Source organism: Narcine bancroftii, chromosome 8 (assembly GCF_036971445.1).
Source record: "Narcine bancroftii isolate sNarBan1 chromosome 8, sNarBan1.hap1, whole genome shotgun sequence".
Taxonomy (NCBI): Eukaryota; Metazoa; Chordata; class Chondrichthyes; order Torpediniformes; family Narcinidae; genus Narcine; species Narcine bancroftii.
The window spans coordinates 138,339,117-138,357,831 of NC_091476.1; the positions used below are offsets into that span (position 1 = coordinate 138,339,117).

At 35.9% G+C, this 18,715-nt stretch overlaps 1 protein-coding gene across 4 annotated transcripts in view; it reads left to right on the forward strand.

Annotated features, from left to right (window-relative positions):
- Positions 1–18,452, forward strand: part of hinfp (histone H4 transcription factor) — a 34,334-nt gene extending 15,882 nt beyond the window's left edge. For 3 of the 4 annotated variants that reach the window (XM_069894995.1, XM_069894994.1, XM_069894996.1), the window contains exons 6-11: positions 1,209–1,361; positions 10,373–10,450; positions 12,525–12,645; positions 14,288–14,426; positions 16,566–16,690; positions 17,663–18,452. In XM_069894995.1, the coding sequence (XP_069751096.1) occupies positions 1,209–1,361; positions 10,373–10,450; positions 12,525–12,645; positions 14,288–14,426; positions 16,566–16,690; positions 17,663–18,179 (1,133 nt within the window). In that variant the 3' untranslated portion in view covers positions 18,180–18,452. Of the gene's footprint in view, positions 1–1,208; positions 1,362–4,592; positions 4,729–10,372; positions 10,451–12,524; positions 12,646–14,287; positions 14,427–16,565; positions 16,691–17,662 lie in introns of those variants that run through there. The other variant, XM_069894997.1, reaches the window with a different exon arrangement.
- The last annotated feature ends 263 nt before the right edge of the window (positions 18,453–18,715 follow it).

Genomic DNA, 18,715 nt, shown 5'->3' on the forward strand with positions numbered 1-18,715 from the left:
GCAAAGTTAAGAGGCATAGGGGTGTCTTGGTTGTCGAGGGATATTGGGGCTCTGGCTCGAAGGTGTATAGCAGGTATAGGCAACATGGAGGAAATTAGGTACTTGGAGTTAAAAAATACAAGCAAAAAATTCAAATACATCAGGAAGGCTAAAAGAAGATGAGGTTGCTTTGGCATACAATGTGAAGGAAAATCCTAAGCATTTCTTCAGGTATATTGAGCTAATGGATAGTAAGGGACAAAATAGGTCTCCTTGTGTATGGAGCCAGAAGAGATGGGGGAGATCTTAAATGTTTTTTTTTTGCATCAGTATTTGCTCAGGAAACTGGCAGAGGGTCTCGGGAAATAAGGAAAACAAATAGTGAGGTCATGACCCATATATAAAGAGGAGGAGTGCTTGGTATCTAAAAGCAAATAAGGGTGGATAAATACCTAGGGCCTGACAAGATATTCCCCCAGACCTTGAGGCAAGCTAGTCTAGAAATTTCAGGGGCTCAGGCAGAAATATTTAAAATATCCTTAGCCACAGGTTTGATGCCAGAGGATGGAGGGTAGCTCAAATTGTTCCTTTTTTTTAAAAAAAAAAAGGCTCCAAAAGTAACCCTGGAAATTATAGGCCAGTGAACCTGATGTCAGTAGAAGGTAAATTATTGAAAGCTGTTCTCAGAGAATAGATATACAAGTATTTGGATTGCCAGGGACTGATTAGGGATAGTCAACATGGCTTTGTGCGTGATAGGTCGTGTTTAACCAATCTTAAAGTTTTTCAAGGAGGTTACCAGGAAAGTTGATGAAGGAAAGGCTGTGGATGTTGTCTACATTGGCTTAAGTAAGGCCGTTAACAAGGTGCCACATGCAAAGTTTGTCAGATGCTCGGTATCCGTGGTGAAGAAATAAACTTGATTCAACATTGACTCTACAGGAGAAGCTAGAGTGGTTGTGGATGATTGCTTCTCAGACTCTAGGACTGTGACTAGTGGTGACACTAAGATTGGAGACATTGCAGACAGTGAAGAAGGCTTTCAAAGTTTGCGGATCGATCTGAACCAGCTGGAAAAATGGGCTGAAATATGGTAGATGGAATTTAATGCCGACAAGTGTGAGGTGTTGCATTTTGGAAGGACAAACTGTTTAATCACTCTGCAGACCATTGTTTGGGATTACACAATTAGGTTTGTGAATATTCATCACCTACTTTTTGCATTTTAGATTGTGAAGCAACATTCAAAGTAAAATTTAAGTTACGAGAACATTTACGTAGTCACACTCAGGAGAAAGTTGTAGCATGCCCAACTTGCGGAGGGATGTTTGCCAGCAACACCAAATTCTTTGATCATATCCGCAGGCAGACAGCCACAGAATGTAAGTAAAAGGACTTTTTAATCTTTCTTGGCAAGTCTGCTGGCTTTGAAACAGCATTACTTTGTTGTCTGCAGTATGATTTGAGCATTAAAAAGTGTTTTGCACACAACCATTCAGCCCTGGGGCACCTGGATGCCACAGTTGGTTGTGTTAGACAACTGTTCGTAGATGACAGCTCTGCCTTCAATGCCATCATACTGAGTTTATTCATTCTCAAATATTAGGAGCTAGACTTTAGTGCCCCTCTCTGCAACTAGATTGTTCCCTTCCTCTTTAACTGACCTCCATCAGTGAAGATGTGTAAAAATGTTTCATCAGTGATCATATTCAACACCAGTGCTTCTCAAGGATGTGTCCTTAGCCCTTTACTACCTTTACACCCATGACTACATCCATTCCAAATCCATCTTCATTCTACTAATGACCCCACAGTAGAGGGGTCATTAGCATCAAATGATGATGAGGTTGAATGGAGGAGAGAAGGCAGGTTTTTAGGAGAGAAGGCAAAGTTCAAACCCCTTTCCACATCAATAGCACTGTAGTCAAAAGAGAAGATAGATTCAAGTTCTTTGGAATAAATATCCCCATTGGCTTGATCTGGAATAAGCATGTTGTTGTGGCGGTCAATAAAACTCATCAACACCTTTACTTACTTAAACTGAGGAAGTTCACCATGTTCCCCATCCCTCAAAAACTGATGTACAATTGAAAGTATGCTTGCTGCTTTGCTCAAGATGGGGAGGAAAAAAAAACAACTGCAGTGGTAGTGAATGCAGCTCAATGCATAAAGAAAACTTCCCTCCTTTGACTCCATCTGCATCTCCCACTGTCTTTAAAAACAAAAGGCAGCCAACATACTGAAAGAGATGGGTTAAGAATGTGAAAGCCACAAGGATCTTTTCTGGGATCTCTGCTCTTTGTGATTTTTATAAATGACCTGGATGAAGAGGTGGAAAAATGGGTCAGTAAGTTTGCAGATGACACGAAGGTTGGAGGAGTTGTGGATGGAGCTGAAGATTGTAGAAGGTTACAAGAGGATATGGAAAGGGTGTTTACTTGGGCGGAAAAGTGGCAGATGGAGTTCAAAGGTGATGTATTTTGGAAGGACAAAGCAAAAAGCTGAGTACGGGGTTAATGGTCAGTTACTGAAGAGTGTGGATGAACAGGGGCCTCGGGGTTCAAATCCATACATTCCTCAAGGTCACCGTTCAGATGATAGAACAGTTAAAGAAGGCCTATCGGGTGCTGGGCTTCATTAATAAGGGGATTGAATTCAGGAGTAGAGAGGTCATGTTGCAACTCTACAAATCTCTGGTGAGACCACACTTAAAGTATCGTGTTCAGTTTTGGTCACCTCGTTATAGGAAGGATATGGAAACTATGGAGAGGGTTGCAGAGGAGATTTACCAGGATGTTGGCTGGATTAGAAAACAAGTCTTATGAGGCAAGATTAGCAGAGCTGGAACTTTTCTCTTTGGAGTGAAGAAGGATGAGAGGAGACTTAATGGAGGTCTACAAGACTATTAGAGGTAAAATAGGGTGGGCAGGAAATTAAGAAGTTTCTACAGCATTGGATTCTGCAATCCTTGGGGGTAACTGAATTTGAGGGAGACATTAAGATTGAGAGAGCATAGCCACAACCAGATCAGAGACCTTGCCCGATACTAGTTAATTTTCTCCATTACGAAGTAAGAGAGATGATTTTGGAACTGGCAACTAAACAGGAAAAAGAAAGACTGTCCCCTTTGGCTTATAATGGAAATAAGATTTTCTTCTATTTTGATACAAGTTTTGATTTGTTAAAGAGAAAAGAATTTAACACAGTTAAAAATGTTTTATGGAAAAAAGGTTATGCCTTTGTCTTGAGGTATCGGGCAGTTTTGAAAGTTTTTGTTCCAGATGGGAAAAACAGATTTTTTTTACGGAGCCCAATGAGACAAAGGTGTATGCTGATTCATTGCCTGAAAGAGGGAGACGGGTGGTTGTTGACACTTGAATGAAATATATGACTGAATGAGTTCAGATGTAATTGTAAAATTTGGAAAGTTTAATGGGGAGGAGAGGTTTAACCTATAAGTGATCGATATATGTTTAAAAGATCCATGAATGTATAGTCTAAATGCAGCAAGAGATTGTATTGCATTTCGAGTGAGTTAGTTGGGAGTATGGAACTAACTGCTGCGGAATCATGAGTTCGTGTGTGGTTTTGACCACCTCCTGCATATGTCAGGGTTTTAAAAACGTAATAATATTATTTCTTCGTTCTTTTTGTATTGTACACCTGGATTAATCAAGAATATTATGAGATGTTGTTAATACTATGAGAGTGAGAGGATGGATGGATGGACATAAGATTTAATACAAGTATTCAAAGGCAGGAAAATTGAACTTTACTAGTATTTTTAAAAATTTTTATTTCTTGCACTGAATCATATCAATAACAACATTGACAAATGATCATCATCAATGTATACATAGTGACATTTCTTCTTTTCCCCCCTTTCATCCCTCTCCCCTTCCCCACCCCTCTTCAAATATCAATAAATAATAAAACACATAAAACAAAGAAACAACAAAAAGCAAAAAAGAAAAAAGTTGTATTGTCCACTTTCACATATTTAAATCTTATTGTGCTCATAATTATGTTGTTTTACGAGATGTAAGTTTGTGGTCGGCATTCTCAAACATTTTATGTCTGGCTCCCAAATTTGTTCGAATAATGTACACTTGTCTTTCAGATTGTATGTAATTTTTTCTAATGGAATACACTTGTTTATTTCTGTATACCACTGTTGTATTTTAAGGTTTGTTTCCATTTTCTAGGTTGTCATGATACATTTTTTGCCATTGCCAGTATTAATATAAATGGAATACAGGATATAATAAATAGAAAAATTATTAATGTATATGGGAAAAAAAAGTGGATGTAGCTTTTTTACAAGAAACTTATTTGACGGAGAAAGAGAATAAAAAGTTAAAAAGAGATTGGATTGGTATTGGCATCTTCATTTAGTTCAAAACCTTGAGGTTTAGCAATATTAATGCATTGTAGTGCTGGACACAGCCAAGAAAGACTCAGCCACCATATTGAACGTTAATGACTGTTTTTATTCAAATTCAGCATGTGCCCTTTTAAGGGCAGCATGAGCTCAGTCACCTCGTGGATTGTGACATCATAATCGCTGCCCCAGGCGCGCACTGGGCAGGAGACTTGAGGCAGGGAGAAAACCTTGACGGGCATCTTCCCATGGCTGCCCCGCCACGTGGCATTACACACAGGGCCGGTTCGCCATGAGAGAGTGTGCTGCCACAATATAAAATTTTACCAGTTAAAAATATTAGCTACAACTACAGATACAGCAGGAAGGTATGTAATGGTTAATTGTCAAATTTACTCAGAATATTGCACTCTAATGACTATGTATGCACCAAATATAGATGATGGAAAATTTATACAAGATATTATTTATGCAATTAACAAGTGCTAAAAGAAAAATATTAGTAGGAGGAGATTTTAATTTCATTCTTGATCCAAAACTAGATAGGTCAGATGGTAAAATTACAAAAAGTAAAGTAGCTAAGATTGAAATAAGTTTAATGAAAGATATGGGACTCGTAGCTATTTGGAGAAGAACCCATCAAAGTGATAGGGACTATTCCTTTTATTCTTTTAGACATAAAACATATTTATGTATAGATATGTTTATAATCACTGCACAGTTACAAGCTAGAGTTCAAAAGATTGAATATCAAGTGAGAGTTTTATCTGATCATTTGCCTTTAATTTTATCGATTGCATTGGAGGAAGAACACAATAAAGGTGAAAGATAAGGATTTAATACAATATTATTAGAGGAAAGACTTTTGCGATCTTTTTTTATTTTTTAAAATATGAAACATAAAATATTTTCTAGAAACTAATGGAAATTCAGTGACGAACAAATTTATAATGTGGAATTTTATGAAGGCATATTTAAGAGGTTAAATAAGAAGCTATACTTGTAAAATAAGGAAAGAACATATGAAAGAGGTAGACAAATTGGAAAAGGAAATATTAAACTTAGAGAAAGAAATACTTATTCAAAAAAATGATGAAAAAAAATTAAGATTTAATGCAATGTACACTCATAAAGTGGAAATGAACACACAGAAATACTATGAATTAGGTGAAAGTGCCCATAAAGTATTAGCGTGGAAATTAAAAGCTGAACAATTATCATGAACAATAATTGCAACAAAGAAAGAAACTGGTCAAGTCACCTACAGATGGAAGAAATAAATGATAATTTAAAGAATTTTTATAAAAAATTATATCAGTCAGAATCTCTGAAAGACGGAAAAAAAGAGGAATATATTACAAGTTAAATTACCTATTTAAATATAGATGAAAAATTAGAGTTATCTAATTCCTTTTCTGAGATAGAAGTGTATGAGATTCTCATGTCATTACAAAACAATAAAACCCTGGGGGAGAAGATGGTTTCCCTCTGGAGTTGCATTAATGGGAATATTAGAATAAATGAGTCACGTGACTTGCCAGAATCTTTTAAAACCGCATTAAGTTTTTCCAAAAAAAGGAAAAGATCCTTTACAACCTTCTTATAGACCTATAATCATTATTAAATGCAGATTATAAAATTGTTTCTAAACTATTAGCTAATAGATTAACCAAATATTTATCAAATTTAATAAATATGGATCAGACTAATTTATTAAAAATAGATCTGTAGATAATATAATTAAATTTCATAAGTTTAATAAGTGCACAGAAAGAAAATAAACCAGCAGTAGCAGTTGCATTAAATGTAGAAAAAGGATTTGATAGGTTAGAATGGGACTTTTTAAGTGTTAAATACATTTGGAATTCCAAATGCTTTTATAAATTATATAATCAACCAAAAGCTAAAGTGGTTACAAACAGACATATCAAAAACTTCCATTAGAAAGATCATCAAGACAAGGATGTCTGTTATAACCATTTTTATTTGCTTTTGCTATAGAACCTTTGCTGGAAACCATTAGAAGAGATAACGAGATGAAAGGTTTTGAGATAGATAATGAACATAAAATTAGTTTATTTGCGGATGATGTTATAGTTTAACAAAACCAGAAGTATCATTAAGTAAATTAAATTTAAGATTAGAAGTATATGGTTTAATATATGGTTATAAAGTTAATGTTGATAAAAGTGAAGTGATGCCTATGGTTGACATGGACTATACACAAAGTATATTAAAAAAATGACAAAATTCAAATGGCAAAAGGAAGCAATTAAATATTTAGGGATAAAAATTGATAGAAATTTAAATAATTTATTTAAATTGAACTATTTACTATTACTTTTAAAAAATTGAGGATGATTTAAAAAGATGGAAAGATCTACCAATAACTTTAATAGGATGGGTAAATTGTATTAAGATGAACATTTTTCCTAGAATACAGTATCTATTTCAATCGTTACCCATTTCTATACCAGAGAGGTTTTTCCAAGAATTAAATAAAAATGTAAAGGAATTTATTTGGAGAGGTAAAATGCCAAGAATAGCCCTGGAAAAACTGACTTGGAAAATTGAACAGGGAGGATTGATTACGAAGTTTTAAAAATTAAAAGCTCAGTTAATTCTTGTCCTGTTATCAAATTGGTGAAAAAACAGTGTGGGTCCAGATTGAAATGAATAAAATAGGAGAAATTAATCCAGAGTATTTTTTCTATAAATGGAATAATGATTTATTAAAAGGGGAAATAGAAGTATTGATTTTAAAGCATTTATTGAAGGTATGGAACGGAAACCATATGAAAAGAAGAATTAAAAATTATCAAATACCTACGATGATGTTAAAACAAAATCAATTTGTTCCTTTTACTCTGAATAATTCTTTATTTGATAATTGATATCGTAAAAGAATACAGAGGATAAAAGATTGTTTTATAGGTTCTTTATGATTTTTGAACAAATATGATATACAAAACAATACAATTTTTTCATGTTATCAACTTGTCATATTTAAAAGGGAAATTAGGAGTGAATTTAAAACTTCCACAACAAAGTCAATTTGAATACTTAATTAGATACATTTATTGAGAAATTTATTACTAATATGTATATAAAATTACAAGACACTATGGGGGGGGGGGGGTAGAGGAATTGTATAAATCCAAACAAAGATGGGAAAAAATACTTAAATGTATGAATTCAAGAAAAAGTATGGTCAAGACTGTGCCGAGAGTGTAACAAATACAATTAATGTTAGATGTCAAATGGTATAATAATTTTTTACATCAATTATACTATACTCCATATAAATTAAATGGGCTTAACCCAAATTATTCTGATAACATTTTTTTACATTTAGTTTGGTCCTGTGTAAAAGTTGGAAAGATTTGAGCATATTATTTGGGCAAAGATAAAAATACAATAAAGATCCAAGAATATTTTTACTTCGATATATATGAAGTAGATAAAAAAATTGAAGTTGGATAAATATCAAACAAAATTTTTGAGTATAGCAATAGCAAAAAAAAAATGTGTGGCAATAACATGGAAAACAATTATATAACAATGGATAGATGGAATACTGAAATACAAAATTGTATACCATTAGAAAGGATTACTTGTAGATTAAGGAATTAGAATGGGAACTTTTATAAGATTTGGGAACCATATGGATTTGGTTAGTAAAGTCCATCCACGTCATTCATATCACCCACTCCTCTCAATTATTATCTAGAAGATAAAATAATGATAGGAAAATATGAATAGTGATAAATGTACAGATTTAGGTTTATTTTTCTTTTGGGGGGGTAGGAGAGAAGGGGGTGGGGATAAAAAATTTTAAAACATTTTTTGTAACATTTTGTATTGAATATTACAAATGTATTATCCATATATAATTGAGTAATTGTTATTGATATGAGTGATAAAATTTAAAAATATTAAATTCTTCATAAATCATTGTCGCTTTTGCCCTCATTATTGTTCTTACTGATTTATTCAATATCAGATCCAAACAAAAATTAAAATCCCCCGCCCTTGACCAATAAATATACTTTGCTTTCCTTGTGCTTTTTTTTAAAAAGACATCCTTCATAAAGGCTCCATCGTCATAATTTGGTGTATAAATATTCATAAATGTCCAGAATAAATCTTGCATGTGTCATTACAAACCTTCCTGCTTGGTCATTTGATGTATCGGTACATTTTTATTAATTCAGATCTCTACCCCTCTTGCTTTTGAACGAAAAGAAGATGATATAACTTGTCCTCTTTTTAACTCTGCATATCCCAGTTTTTAGTAAGATGTGTTTCCTGCAGAAAAACCTCGTTTGCTTTTATTTTTTTTTAGTGTGCTGTGACATTTTGTTTTGTCACCATCCTGTTTAACCTGTTAATATTAAGACTAATAAACTTTAACGTTCTTTCCATACCAATTCTTAAACAAATGTTGTTCAGCAATAAAATCCTTTATGATTGTTCAAAAAATACTGTAGTCTTTCCCCTTTTTAAAAAAAAAAACACATGTAGTGCCCTGGCTCTGATGGTGATGTAAACAAGAAACCCCAGAAGCCTGCAGATTCTCTTGATGAAGGAGAACCCCTCCTTTTAGTGCCATCTTGTAAAAATGCTCCTCTCCTAGTACCATTACCCCCCCCCACCCCCCCTCTGCTGCACCCTCTACTTCTTTTGCCAAGTTCTCTCTCTTGAGCTCCAATAAGATTCACATTTAGTAATAATTAAAGGACAATTTTTAAAAAATACATATATAACTTTTACTTAGTCCAATTTTTTAACCTTCTCAATCTTCTTATCTAATGTTTTCAGTCTTCTCATAATCTTCAGAAATTTCTCCACATCTTTCTTAGACTGGAAAAACGTTGATTTCCCCCCACTACTTCAACCCTCAGTGTCGCAGGGTATACCATCAAATAGCTTTTTTTTTAACCACAATTGTCTCTTCACATCATTAAACTCTTTCCTTTGCTTGATCAAACTTGGACTAAAGTCTCAAAAGAATAGCACCTTCCAGCGATGATCTCAAGTTCGCCACTATGTTGTTTAGAATAATCAAATGCTGGTCCCAAAATCATTTCCCAATCCAGGTAACTCAAAGTCTTACCAGGTCTGGCCGTGGTAACTATTCCTCATGTCTTCTGGAACTGAGGGTCCAATGAGGCCTTTCTATATGTAACTTCTCATTAAATTTATTTTCTCCCAACACTTGTGGGATCCATGATTCAAAGAAACTCACTGGATCGTTCCCTTCACTCATCTCCTTCAATCCAATAGTTGGAACGTTAATGCATCTGCTAAAGTTTTCAAAGTGGTTGATCTTGTCCAGCAACATTTGCCTGTCCAAGTCCCACTTTTTTGTGACATCTTCTAAAGCTTTCAGTTTTTCTTGTGTGGCAACTAGGTCACTTCCACTTGGCCAATTCGATTAATTAAGTCATCAATTGCCTCAGAGTTCAGCCAACTTCTCTATTGCATTTTCCACACTTGTAAAACATGTACATAAGATCTCCAACTTCTCCAGGATTTTACTTAAATCTTGTGCCATCCCCACCCACTTCCAACACTGATGGGTTCAGCTGGTCACGAGGCAGCTCTCGTGCTGTTCCCTTTCAGGCTTTCACTTGATGATCCCAGTGGACTGGGTGCCTCTTCGGATATCGTTTTTTGCAGTCTTGGTTTCTCGCTAGTCATTTTGTATATCTGTAGCAGAAAAATTCTTGAATTTAAACTTTTAAATTGTCTTTTTATGACTCTTCATTGGGAGCTCATTCAAACATGTCTGCCTAGATCTTTCGCATGGCCTCTGTATGACAGTAACCTGTAGAAGTGATTTATTATGTGACTTAGATAGAAAGCCAGATAATTCAAACTGGGTTTTGATTATACATGTCATTTGATGTCATTGACCTAGATAGAGCTTCAAAAACGCAGCATGTGAATTCTATTTTTACACAGTACTGAATTGATTTCTTATTATGAGTTTTACTTCTATCTCCCTAGACCAACGATTTCAGTGCTCTCACTGTTCAAAGAGATTCGCCACTGAAAGGCTGCTCAGAGATCATATGCGGCATCATGGCAAGTCATGTTTCGTGCTCTTTCTAAGTTTTTTTCAACTGGGATCCTTTTCTATGACTATTTGTCCCTTTCTGTTAATATCATCTTTATAGGGATGGTGCTCCAACTTGCACCAACATTATTTGTATTTGTCAATCTCCCATTGGAAATTCTCAGTTGTGCAGATTTATAATAAAATATGCTCAATGTATTTTTCAGAAAAGAACAGAAGGCGGCCATTTGGCCCATCAATTCTGCTCCGCAAATCCACCCTGAGCTAAGCTGTTTCTCCCTTTTAGTTCCAATTTCCTGCCTTTCCCCATATCCTTTGATACCTTGATTAATTAGATACCTGTCAATCTCCCCTTTAAACTCCTCCAATGATCGAGCCTCCACAGCTGTATGTGACAACGAATTCCACATATCCATGACCCTTTAAAGAAATTTCTCATCTGTTTTAAATGGATACCTTCTAATTCTCAGACCTTGCCCTCTTGTCCTTCATTCACCCACCAAGGGAAACGTCCAATTCACATCTACTCTGTCCAATCCTTTCAGTATTCGATATGTTTCTGAGATCCCCTCTCATTCTTCTACATTCAAATGAATATAGTTCAAGAGCCTCTAAACCACATATAGCTATTACAGCACAGAAACAGGCCAATTCGACCCTTCTAGTCCATGCCAAACACCTTTTCCCACCTAGTCCCATTGACCAGCATCTGGCTTATAATCCTCCAGACCCCTCTCATCCATATAACTATCCAACTTTTCCTTAAATATTAAAATTGAATCAGCATCTATCACTTTGGCCTGAAGCTCATCTCACACTCCCAGCACCCTCTATATCCATAACCATATAACCGTTTACAGCACGGAAACAGCCATGTAGGCCCTTCAAGTCCGTACCGGTTCACTTGAACAACTCCACTAGCTCCTCCGCAAACTCCTGAGGAAGTAGAGGCTTTCTTCATGATGCCATTGGTGTGTCATAAAGATAAAAATAGGTGAAGAAATTCCCCCCTCATGTTTCCCCAAACTTTTTCCCCTTCAATCTTAATCCATGTCCTCGTGTTTGAATCTCACCCACCCTCAATGGAAAAAGCCTGTCCACGTTGACTCTATCTGTTCTCATAATTTTAAATACCTCTATCAAATTGTCCCTCAATCTTTCCTCATATGATACCAGCTCATTCCCGGAACCATCCTGGTAAATCTTCTCTGTAATCTCTCTAACATTATTACATCCCTTCTAGGATTATTACATCCCTTCTAGGATAAGGTTTTCATAACCTCTGTTACAGAGCTAAATGTCAGATGTTGATTCGGAGGAATGCCTGGTGCCGGCAACTGTGACATCACGTTAATTAAAATGGGAAGGAGAAAGCACTATATATGCTCCTGTTTTTAGAATTTTAGTAAGCTTAAGAATGTCAAATTTTCTAAATGGTTTTGGAAATTTTGAGATGACAGTGCATGGTTTTGTATAACGTAAAGGTAGCTACTTATTGCATTGAAATGCACACACCGACAAGCAACAAAATACAACTATTTCAAAGCATTTTAGTATTAATAAATATCTAAAATTTTCATGAAGTCGGAGAGGAATTCTGGAAAACAATGTCAATTTTGAGAACACCGACAGCATCTGATCACTTGGAATTACAAATGATCTGAAATGGTGAAGTTGTTATTTTGTCATTATTATAGCAACAGAATTTGGGCCATGAATACTACATTTTCCCTTAATTTCTCTCTTTCAATTTTCCCACTAATAAGAGGGAGCTTTTATTAGTTGCTGAAATGAAAGGGGAGAATTGAATGTATTATAACTTGGATGTTCCCTGTAAATTTGAGCCAAGTTAATTAAAGTGATATTCCAAGATGCTGATTATGCACTTCCTTATCTGCCTCTAGCAGTTAGGAGTGATAGTGTAGTGTTTGTTAGTAAATGGGTAGCAAGTCTCAGGACTATTTGAAACCATCATTTTAGTTTAGAAATGAAGAATACTATCAAGTCTACCCCCGCCCGGGGTGATTACTAAACAGTGGTTTGTCCTTTACATTGGTTTCAATGAATGCTTTCATTTTCTAGTGAATTACTACAAGTGCCCATTTTGTGATATGACCTGCCCAGCACCATCAGCTTTGCGGAACCATATCAAGTTCCGCCATAGTGACGAGAAACCATTCAGATGTGAATACTGTGAATACAGGTGTGTTTATTGTTAAAATGTTGACCTTTTTTGTCTACTTGCTACTATTTTTTTTTTAACCCATCATTCTCCTTCCCTGGGAGGTAATTTGTTCTAAATTTTCCCATTGAGTGAAACTAGCATTTATTAGGTAGAGATTTGTCCTCCGCTGCCATTTCACTAAGTAATGGAAACCCTTTATCACAGTTTGTCTCACTGGAATCCTTCACAACGTTTGCAGTTGTATTCTTTCACCCTTCAAGAAAAATGGGTCTGATCTGACCAAAAGATTGAAGTGCAGTTTATTCCCCACCCCACTGCATTGCTAAAGAATTCCAGTGGCAGAAAATGGCTAAGAAATTAATGGAACTCTGTCAATATGTTCAGAATTTTGTATTCTGCTTGGAAAATGCAGTTCCTGGTGTCTTTGTATTCTACTTGAAATAGTTACACTTGATGTGTTAGGGATCCCTTTCCCATTCTTGTTTCTAATTCATAATGCAAAAATCTAGTCTATCTCAGCCGCTTGGGCAACCCACTACAATAGATATCTATGCTGAATAAATATTTGGCCAACAGTTTCAACTCTTAATTGCTCTTCTGGTCTGTTGCCAAATTTGAAACAAGAATTTTTAATAAATTTGTTTTTTTTTGTGAAATTTATCCCATTTTGCCACCATGTCCTATTTTCAGAACATTTAGAACGTTATTCCTTTTATTCTGTAGCTTCCTTTGCGACCCTTGGATGAATAATTGATTACCTTAAGATTTGAGTATCTGGTTTATTCTGCAATCCCAATTTCCATGATCTCAGAATGAAGGCAAAATAATTCTACCATTTATTTTTAAATCATTTGCCTAAAAACTTAATCGATTTATTCATTACCCCAATGTTTCTCCATCCCCCTCCTCCCCTCCCCCTTGTCGTCTCACACTTGCCTTCTGTCTCTTTTACCTTACATTGAATCTCTGTACAGATTCTGTGTGTTAAACAAAACAAAAACCAATATTTCAAACAGCAACATTAAAAAGCCCCAAAATATTCCTTTCTCCAAAAAAACTAAAAAGGTTAAAACCAATAATCCTGAAATAACAAAAAAAAACACCTGAATTGTTGATTCTGTTTCTCTTTCCTCACTCCTGTAGTGTTTCCAGCATGTTCTGTTTTTGATATGCATTTTACTACTTTCTCATTTGGACTATCAATATTGAAAGTGATAACTACTTCCATTATAAAAAATCTTTCCTTTTAATTATCCTGATTTTGGTGATTCTCTTAAGCAGCAGTTGATATTCAGTGTTTTGTTTCTTTTCTGCTCTTCAGTTGTCTATGAAATAGTCCCAGTACCCAATCACTTTCTGATAAAACTCTTGAGCTGAATGACTTTCTTTCCTCTTTCTCCATTTTAAGATTAGTTTCTTGTAAAAACTCTTTAGAACAGAAGAAAGTGTGTTCCCCCCACCCCCCACACCCACTGTATAAGATTTCCTAAATTTTTATTTGAACATTATTATTGTGACTAGACTTCAGCCAACCTTTGAATAAAATTTCCACAGTTTTGAATGTATCCTTAAGGTGAATCATCAAATCTGTCTTAATTTTCCAATAGTTTTCAAATATTGTTGGGAAATGGACATGAACACTATAATTTTTGTCTCTCAGTTGCAAGAATTTGGTAGATTTAAGAAAACATTTGGACACCCACAGCGAGGATCCGACCTATCGCTGTGAATTTGCAGGTTGTACATTCAGTGCACGATCCCAATATTCTATCAAGACCCACTACAGAAAGGTACATGAGGTAAGTAGTGGAAAAGTACAACATTTAGACGTTGAGAATTTTCAACAATACTGTCAGTCCACCTGCAGGAAAATGGACTATGAATTCCATCATGAATGGATTTTTTAAAGACTTTTGTTCCCTAGAAATGGATCATTCAATTCAATAGATCTCTGCTAATTCTGTACATGTTTTCCCATTGGGCTGCATCCTCTTCCTGCTGGACCAGAGCCCTCTGAGAACTCTATTCCTTTCTACCACGTGTACAGTAAAACCCCTGATACCCAGCACTTATAGAGATGCTGGATAAGTTTATATACTGGTTGCTTGAGACTTGCTCTCTCAATGCTCCTGCATTAAGAATAAACATTAAGACAAAAGGTAAAAATACTACACTGCACAAAGTTCACTTGCATGAATATATAAACCTTAAAGCTTTTTACTTCAATTTTAGACACCTTCTTTGAAAACATTTAACCGCCGCTGCATCTCCAAGTTCCTCCCCTCCTCTGAGCCATCCAAAAGACGAACAATAATATTTTGTAATTCTTTATTTATCACACTATGAACCATATCAACCAAAATATTTAGATGTATCTCTTTAAATATGCACAGTGACATTTTCTCTTTTTTCCCCATCCCTCCCTTTCCACCCCCCTCCAAAACCAATAAATATTGAAGATATAAAATACAATAAAACAAAATCTTTATACAAAAGGAAAACAAACAAGACAAACAATAATATTACAGATAATTAACCCTCACCCCCTCCTGCAAGTTTATAGCTAAAGCCTCTGAATGGGGAAACTCTTACCAAGTGGGGATAAGGAGACACTTTAAGGGAGTCTCCCCAATGGCAAGCAGCATCAACTACTTCTTCATCCTGGGCAACACGATTGTTGTTTTGCACAACTTAACCTGCTATGAGCAAAGCACGACCTAGACACTCCGCTGGCTGAATATTTGCTCCTATCTTCATCAAAGGTTTATGTTTTACTTCAGAGTAAATTTACTTTTACAGTTTTAAACTTGCATTTTTTTTTACCTATTTTTTTTTTTTGCTGATTGCTTGAATTTGAATACCAGTGTTTTTACAGTACTTGTCTAGGTTCTCCCTTAAATGTTTCTGTTCTCTTCCTTTTAACTGATTGCTGTTGTTGAGAAAAGTAACTGCTCCCTCAATTAAAAAAAAAAGTTTTCCCTGAATTCATCATTGGGTTGATGAGTGACTCCTGGTTCTTTTCTTGCAAGATGAAACCTCTTCTTTAACCAGCACTTCATAATTTCAAGGGGACTCCATTAAAACCACACCTTCGTCTTTTTTTTCTAGAGTAAAGAACCTTAATCTTTTTCAATAGGGTAGGTAATCTATTTGATTTCTTTTAACCTTAAAATATGTTGAACCTTAAAATATGTTGGGTAATTATGTTTTGGGGCCTTTTTATAATGTTTGGTTGGTGCTGAAATAGCTGCAGGAAATTTAAAACGGGTGAGCTTGCAGTAGATCAGCAATATTCTTGGCATACATAAAAGACTATGAAATTTGATTATTTAATTGCTTGATGGCATGCTGTTCTTTGTGGATTATGAGTTGGAAAGCTTGATTGGTTTTTCAAGGTTTTGGTATTTTATATAACCAGCAGAATGGAATTTATGGGGTTCGTCACACTCATAGTTGAAATGACCAGAGAGCAATTAGCTCGTAAACTTGGCAAGCAAACGCTGGGGCTGATTACTGAATTATTTTTGAGACGACATTTTGCACACTGTTCATTAACATTGATTCATAGTTTCTCCAAGTTCCTCCCCTCCTCTGAGCCATCCAAAAGACGAACAATAATATTTTGTAATTCTTTATTTATCACACTATGAACCATATCAACCAAAATATTTAGATGTATCTCTTTAAATATGCACAGTGAATGAATGATTTCAAGCAATCTTGTTTTTATTCTAAAAGCCATTTCACAAGGTTGTCAGGTGCATTTGCAATCCATTAATCTTTTAAATATCCAAAAACCATTAATTTCTTAAGAATACTGGGAGTGCAAGCATTTTCTTGTATTGATACTTTGTCTTCAAGTTCAGCTGTGTCTAGCTGCAAATGAGTTTGATAACCAAAATTTATTATTAATGTAACTGTTACTTCGGCATTTTCAGGGAGATTTGGAACCCAGATACAAATGTCATGTTTGTGATAAATGTTTCACCAGAGGTAATAATCTGACAGTGCACCTCAGGAAAAAACATCAGTTTAAGTGGCCTTCCGGTCATCCCCGGTTCAGGTATGCTCACCCATCATTCATTTACCTTTTTATTCTCCCACTCCTTATTTTGTGTTTCTCTATTTGTAATTCCTTACCCATAATGTCTTCTCCTACAACAAACTAGATGTTTGGTGTGTTGAGGAGTAAGGGGTGTTTTTTGTCAGTGGTAAATTAAGAGATATGGTGTTTGTGCCATTGCCCATTTCATCATTTGAATTCAGAAGTAAATTTGCAACAAAGTAAGATCTATGGAATTGTTACTCTTCCCAACCCATATCATTCCATAATCTACAGATATTTGTTAGTTTGCCATAATCACTTGTAACAGGGGATATCTGAGTTATCCATGGGAAGCTTGCTCTCCACATAATTTCCTTTAGAGACACTAAGCACACTGCAGGTGCCAGGATCTGATGCTAAACACAATCTGCTGACATTTTGGGCCCAAACTCTTCATCAAGACAGAGAATGTGAAGAGGATAGAATGGGAGGGATAGGGCAGCCCATGTGTGATTGGTGAAGCATAATGAACGGAGGCAGTAGATTGGCAGAGGTCAGGTGAAGGAAGATTAGTCATGGTGGTGACTTGCCTCTCCCTTTATCTTGCAATCTGTTCCCTCTGTCTGTCATGCTGCCACCTGTCCCTGGTTCACCCCATATGGGCCCCATGTCCTCTACACTCGCTTCTCTTCTCCACATCCTCAGTTTTGATAAAGGGTTTCAGCCAGAAACATTGACCATTTTTCTCCTGCTGATGCTGCTTGATATACTGAGTTCCTCCATCAGTTTGTGTTTAGCATCTAATTTCTCTGTTTGGAGTGGGCACCAGCTGCAACTAAAGAGTTAGTAGAATAAATGAAGAGTGCCCCATTGTTTTAAAAGTGTCCCTTAGGGTATTGCAAATAATGCTTAGCTTTAAAGTGAGAAACCCAACCCAATCATCATTCAGTTCTAATTATTGAGCTGTGTGGGTATTGCTTTCTATCTTAGATACAAAGAGCATGAAGATGGCTACATGCGACTGCAGTTAGTACGTTATGAGAGTGTCGAACTGACTGAACAGCTCATGAAAGACCGGGAAAAGCAGGATGGTCATTCGGGCAACACGTCAGAGAGTTTGGTCTTGTCAGAAGCAAACCTACGAGGGATTATACTGGAGCCAGTGGAAGAATCAAACAGCATGGACCAAACAACAGAAAAATGCAGCCCTGATTCTCTGAACTGTTGTATAAATGAATGCCGAGAGCACTGCAGTTATGATGAAGGTGCTGACACAGAGAATGTACAACAATCGCCATTGGACTCCTGTGACTCCACGAAAAGCCCTATCATCCGAGTGGTCAATCGGACAAATGAACATGGGGAGAATGAAACCGTTTACTACGTTCTGACCAATGCAACGCATAGCATGGAGAACAATGAGGACACTAACATGGAGACTGGGGGAACCTCAACTGACAATATAGAAAAGACTGCAGAAGAATTGGGAATTGAAATAATTGGCTAGTAGCAATGAACTAAGTGCATCTCTGGTGCATTGACTGAATGGATGGTCTTGTCTTGATTTGTTGCTTTAATTTCTAGTTGCAAGCTCAATGTTGGTGGCTTAGCTGATACTGGCTAAATTTATAAACATCACGTTCCTTCTTACAGTAGCCCCTTTCTATACCAGTTTCAGTATGTTACATCTCTTGCATTGTCACGAGCAATACAGACCTTGCTCCAATTTGTTGGATCAAACATTCTAAATAAATTTGGACTGATTAAGTGCCTATTCAAATACAGTTTTCACCAGCAATGATTTTTTTTAAATTATGGAAAAGTCTACTGGTGTTTGATTTTTATAAAACTGCAATCTTCTAGTTAGCCCTTTTAGTTGCACACAATTTTAAAATGATCTCTCAGCTGCAGAAATTGCTCTGGGGAAACTTCAGCCCATTTTTGGTTTCTACAATGAAATATTGTAGGGGAAATGAATTCAGGGAGTCACTGAATTATTTTTGATAAAGCAGGTCCCATTTGCTTGGCCTCATGATTGTTTCC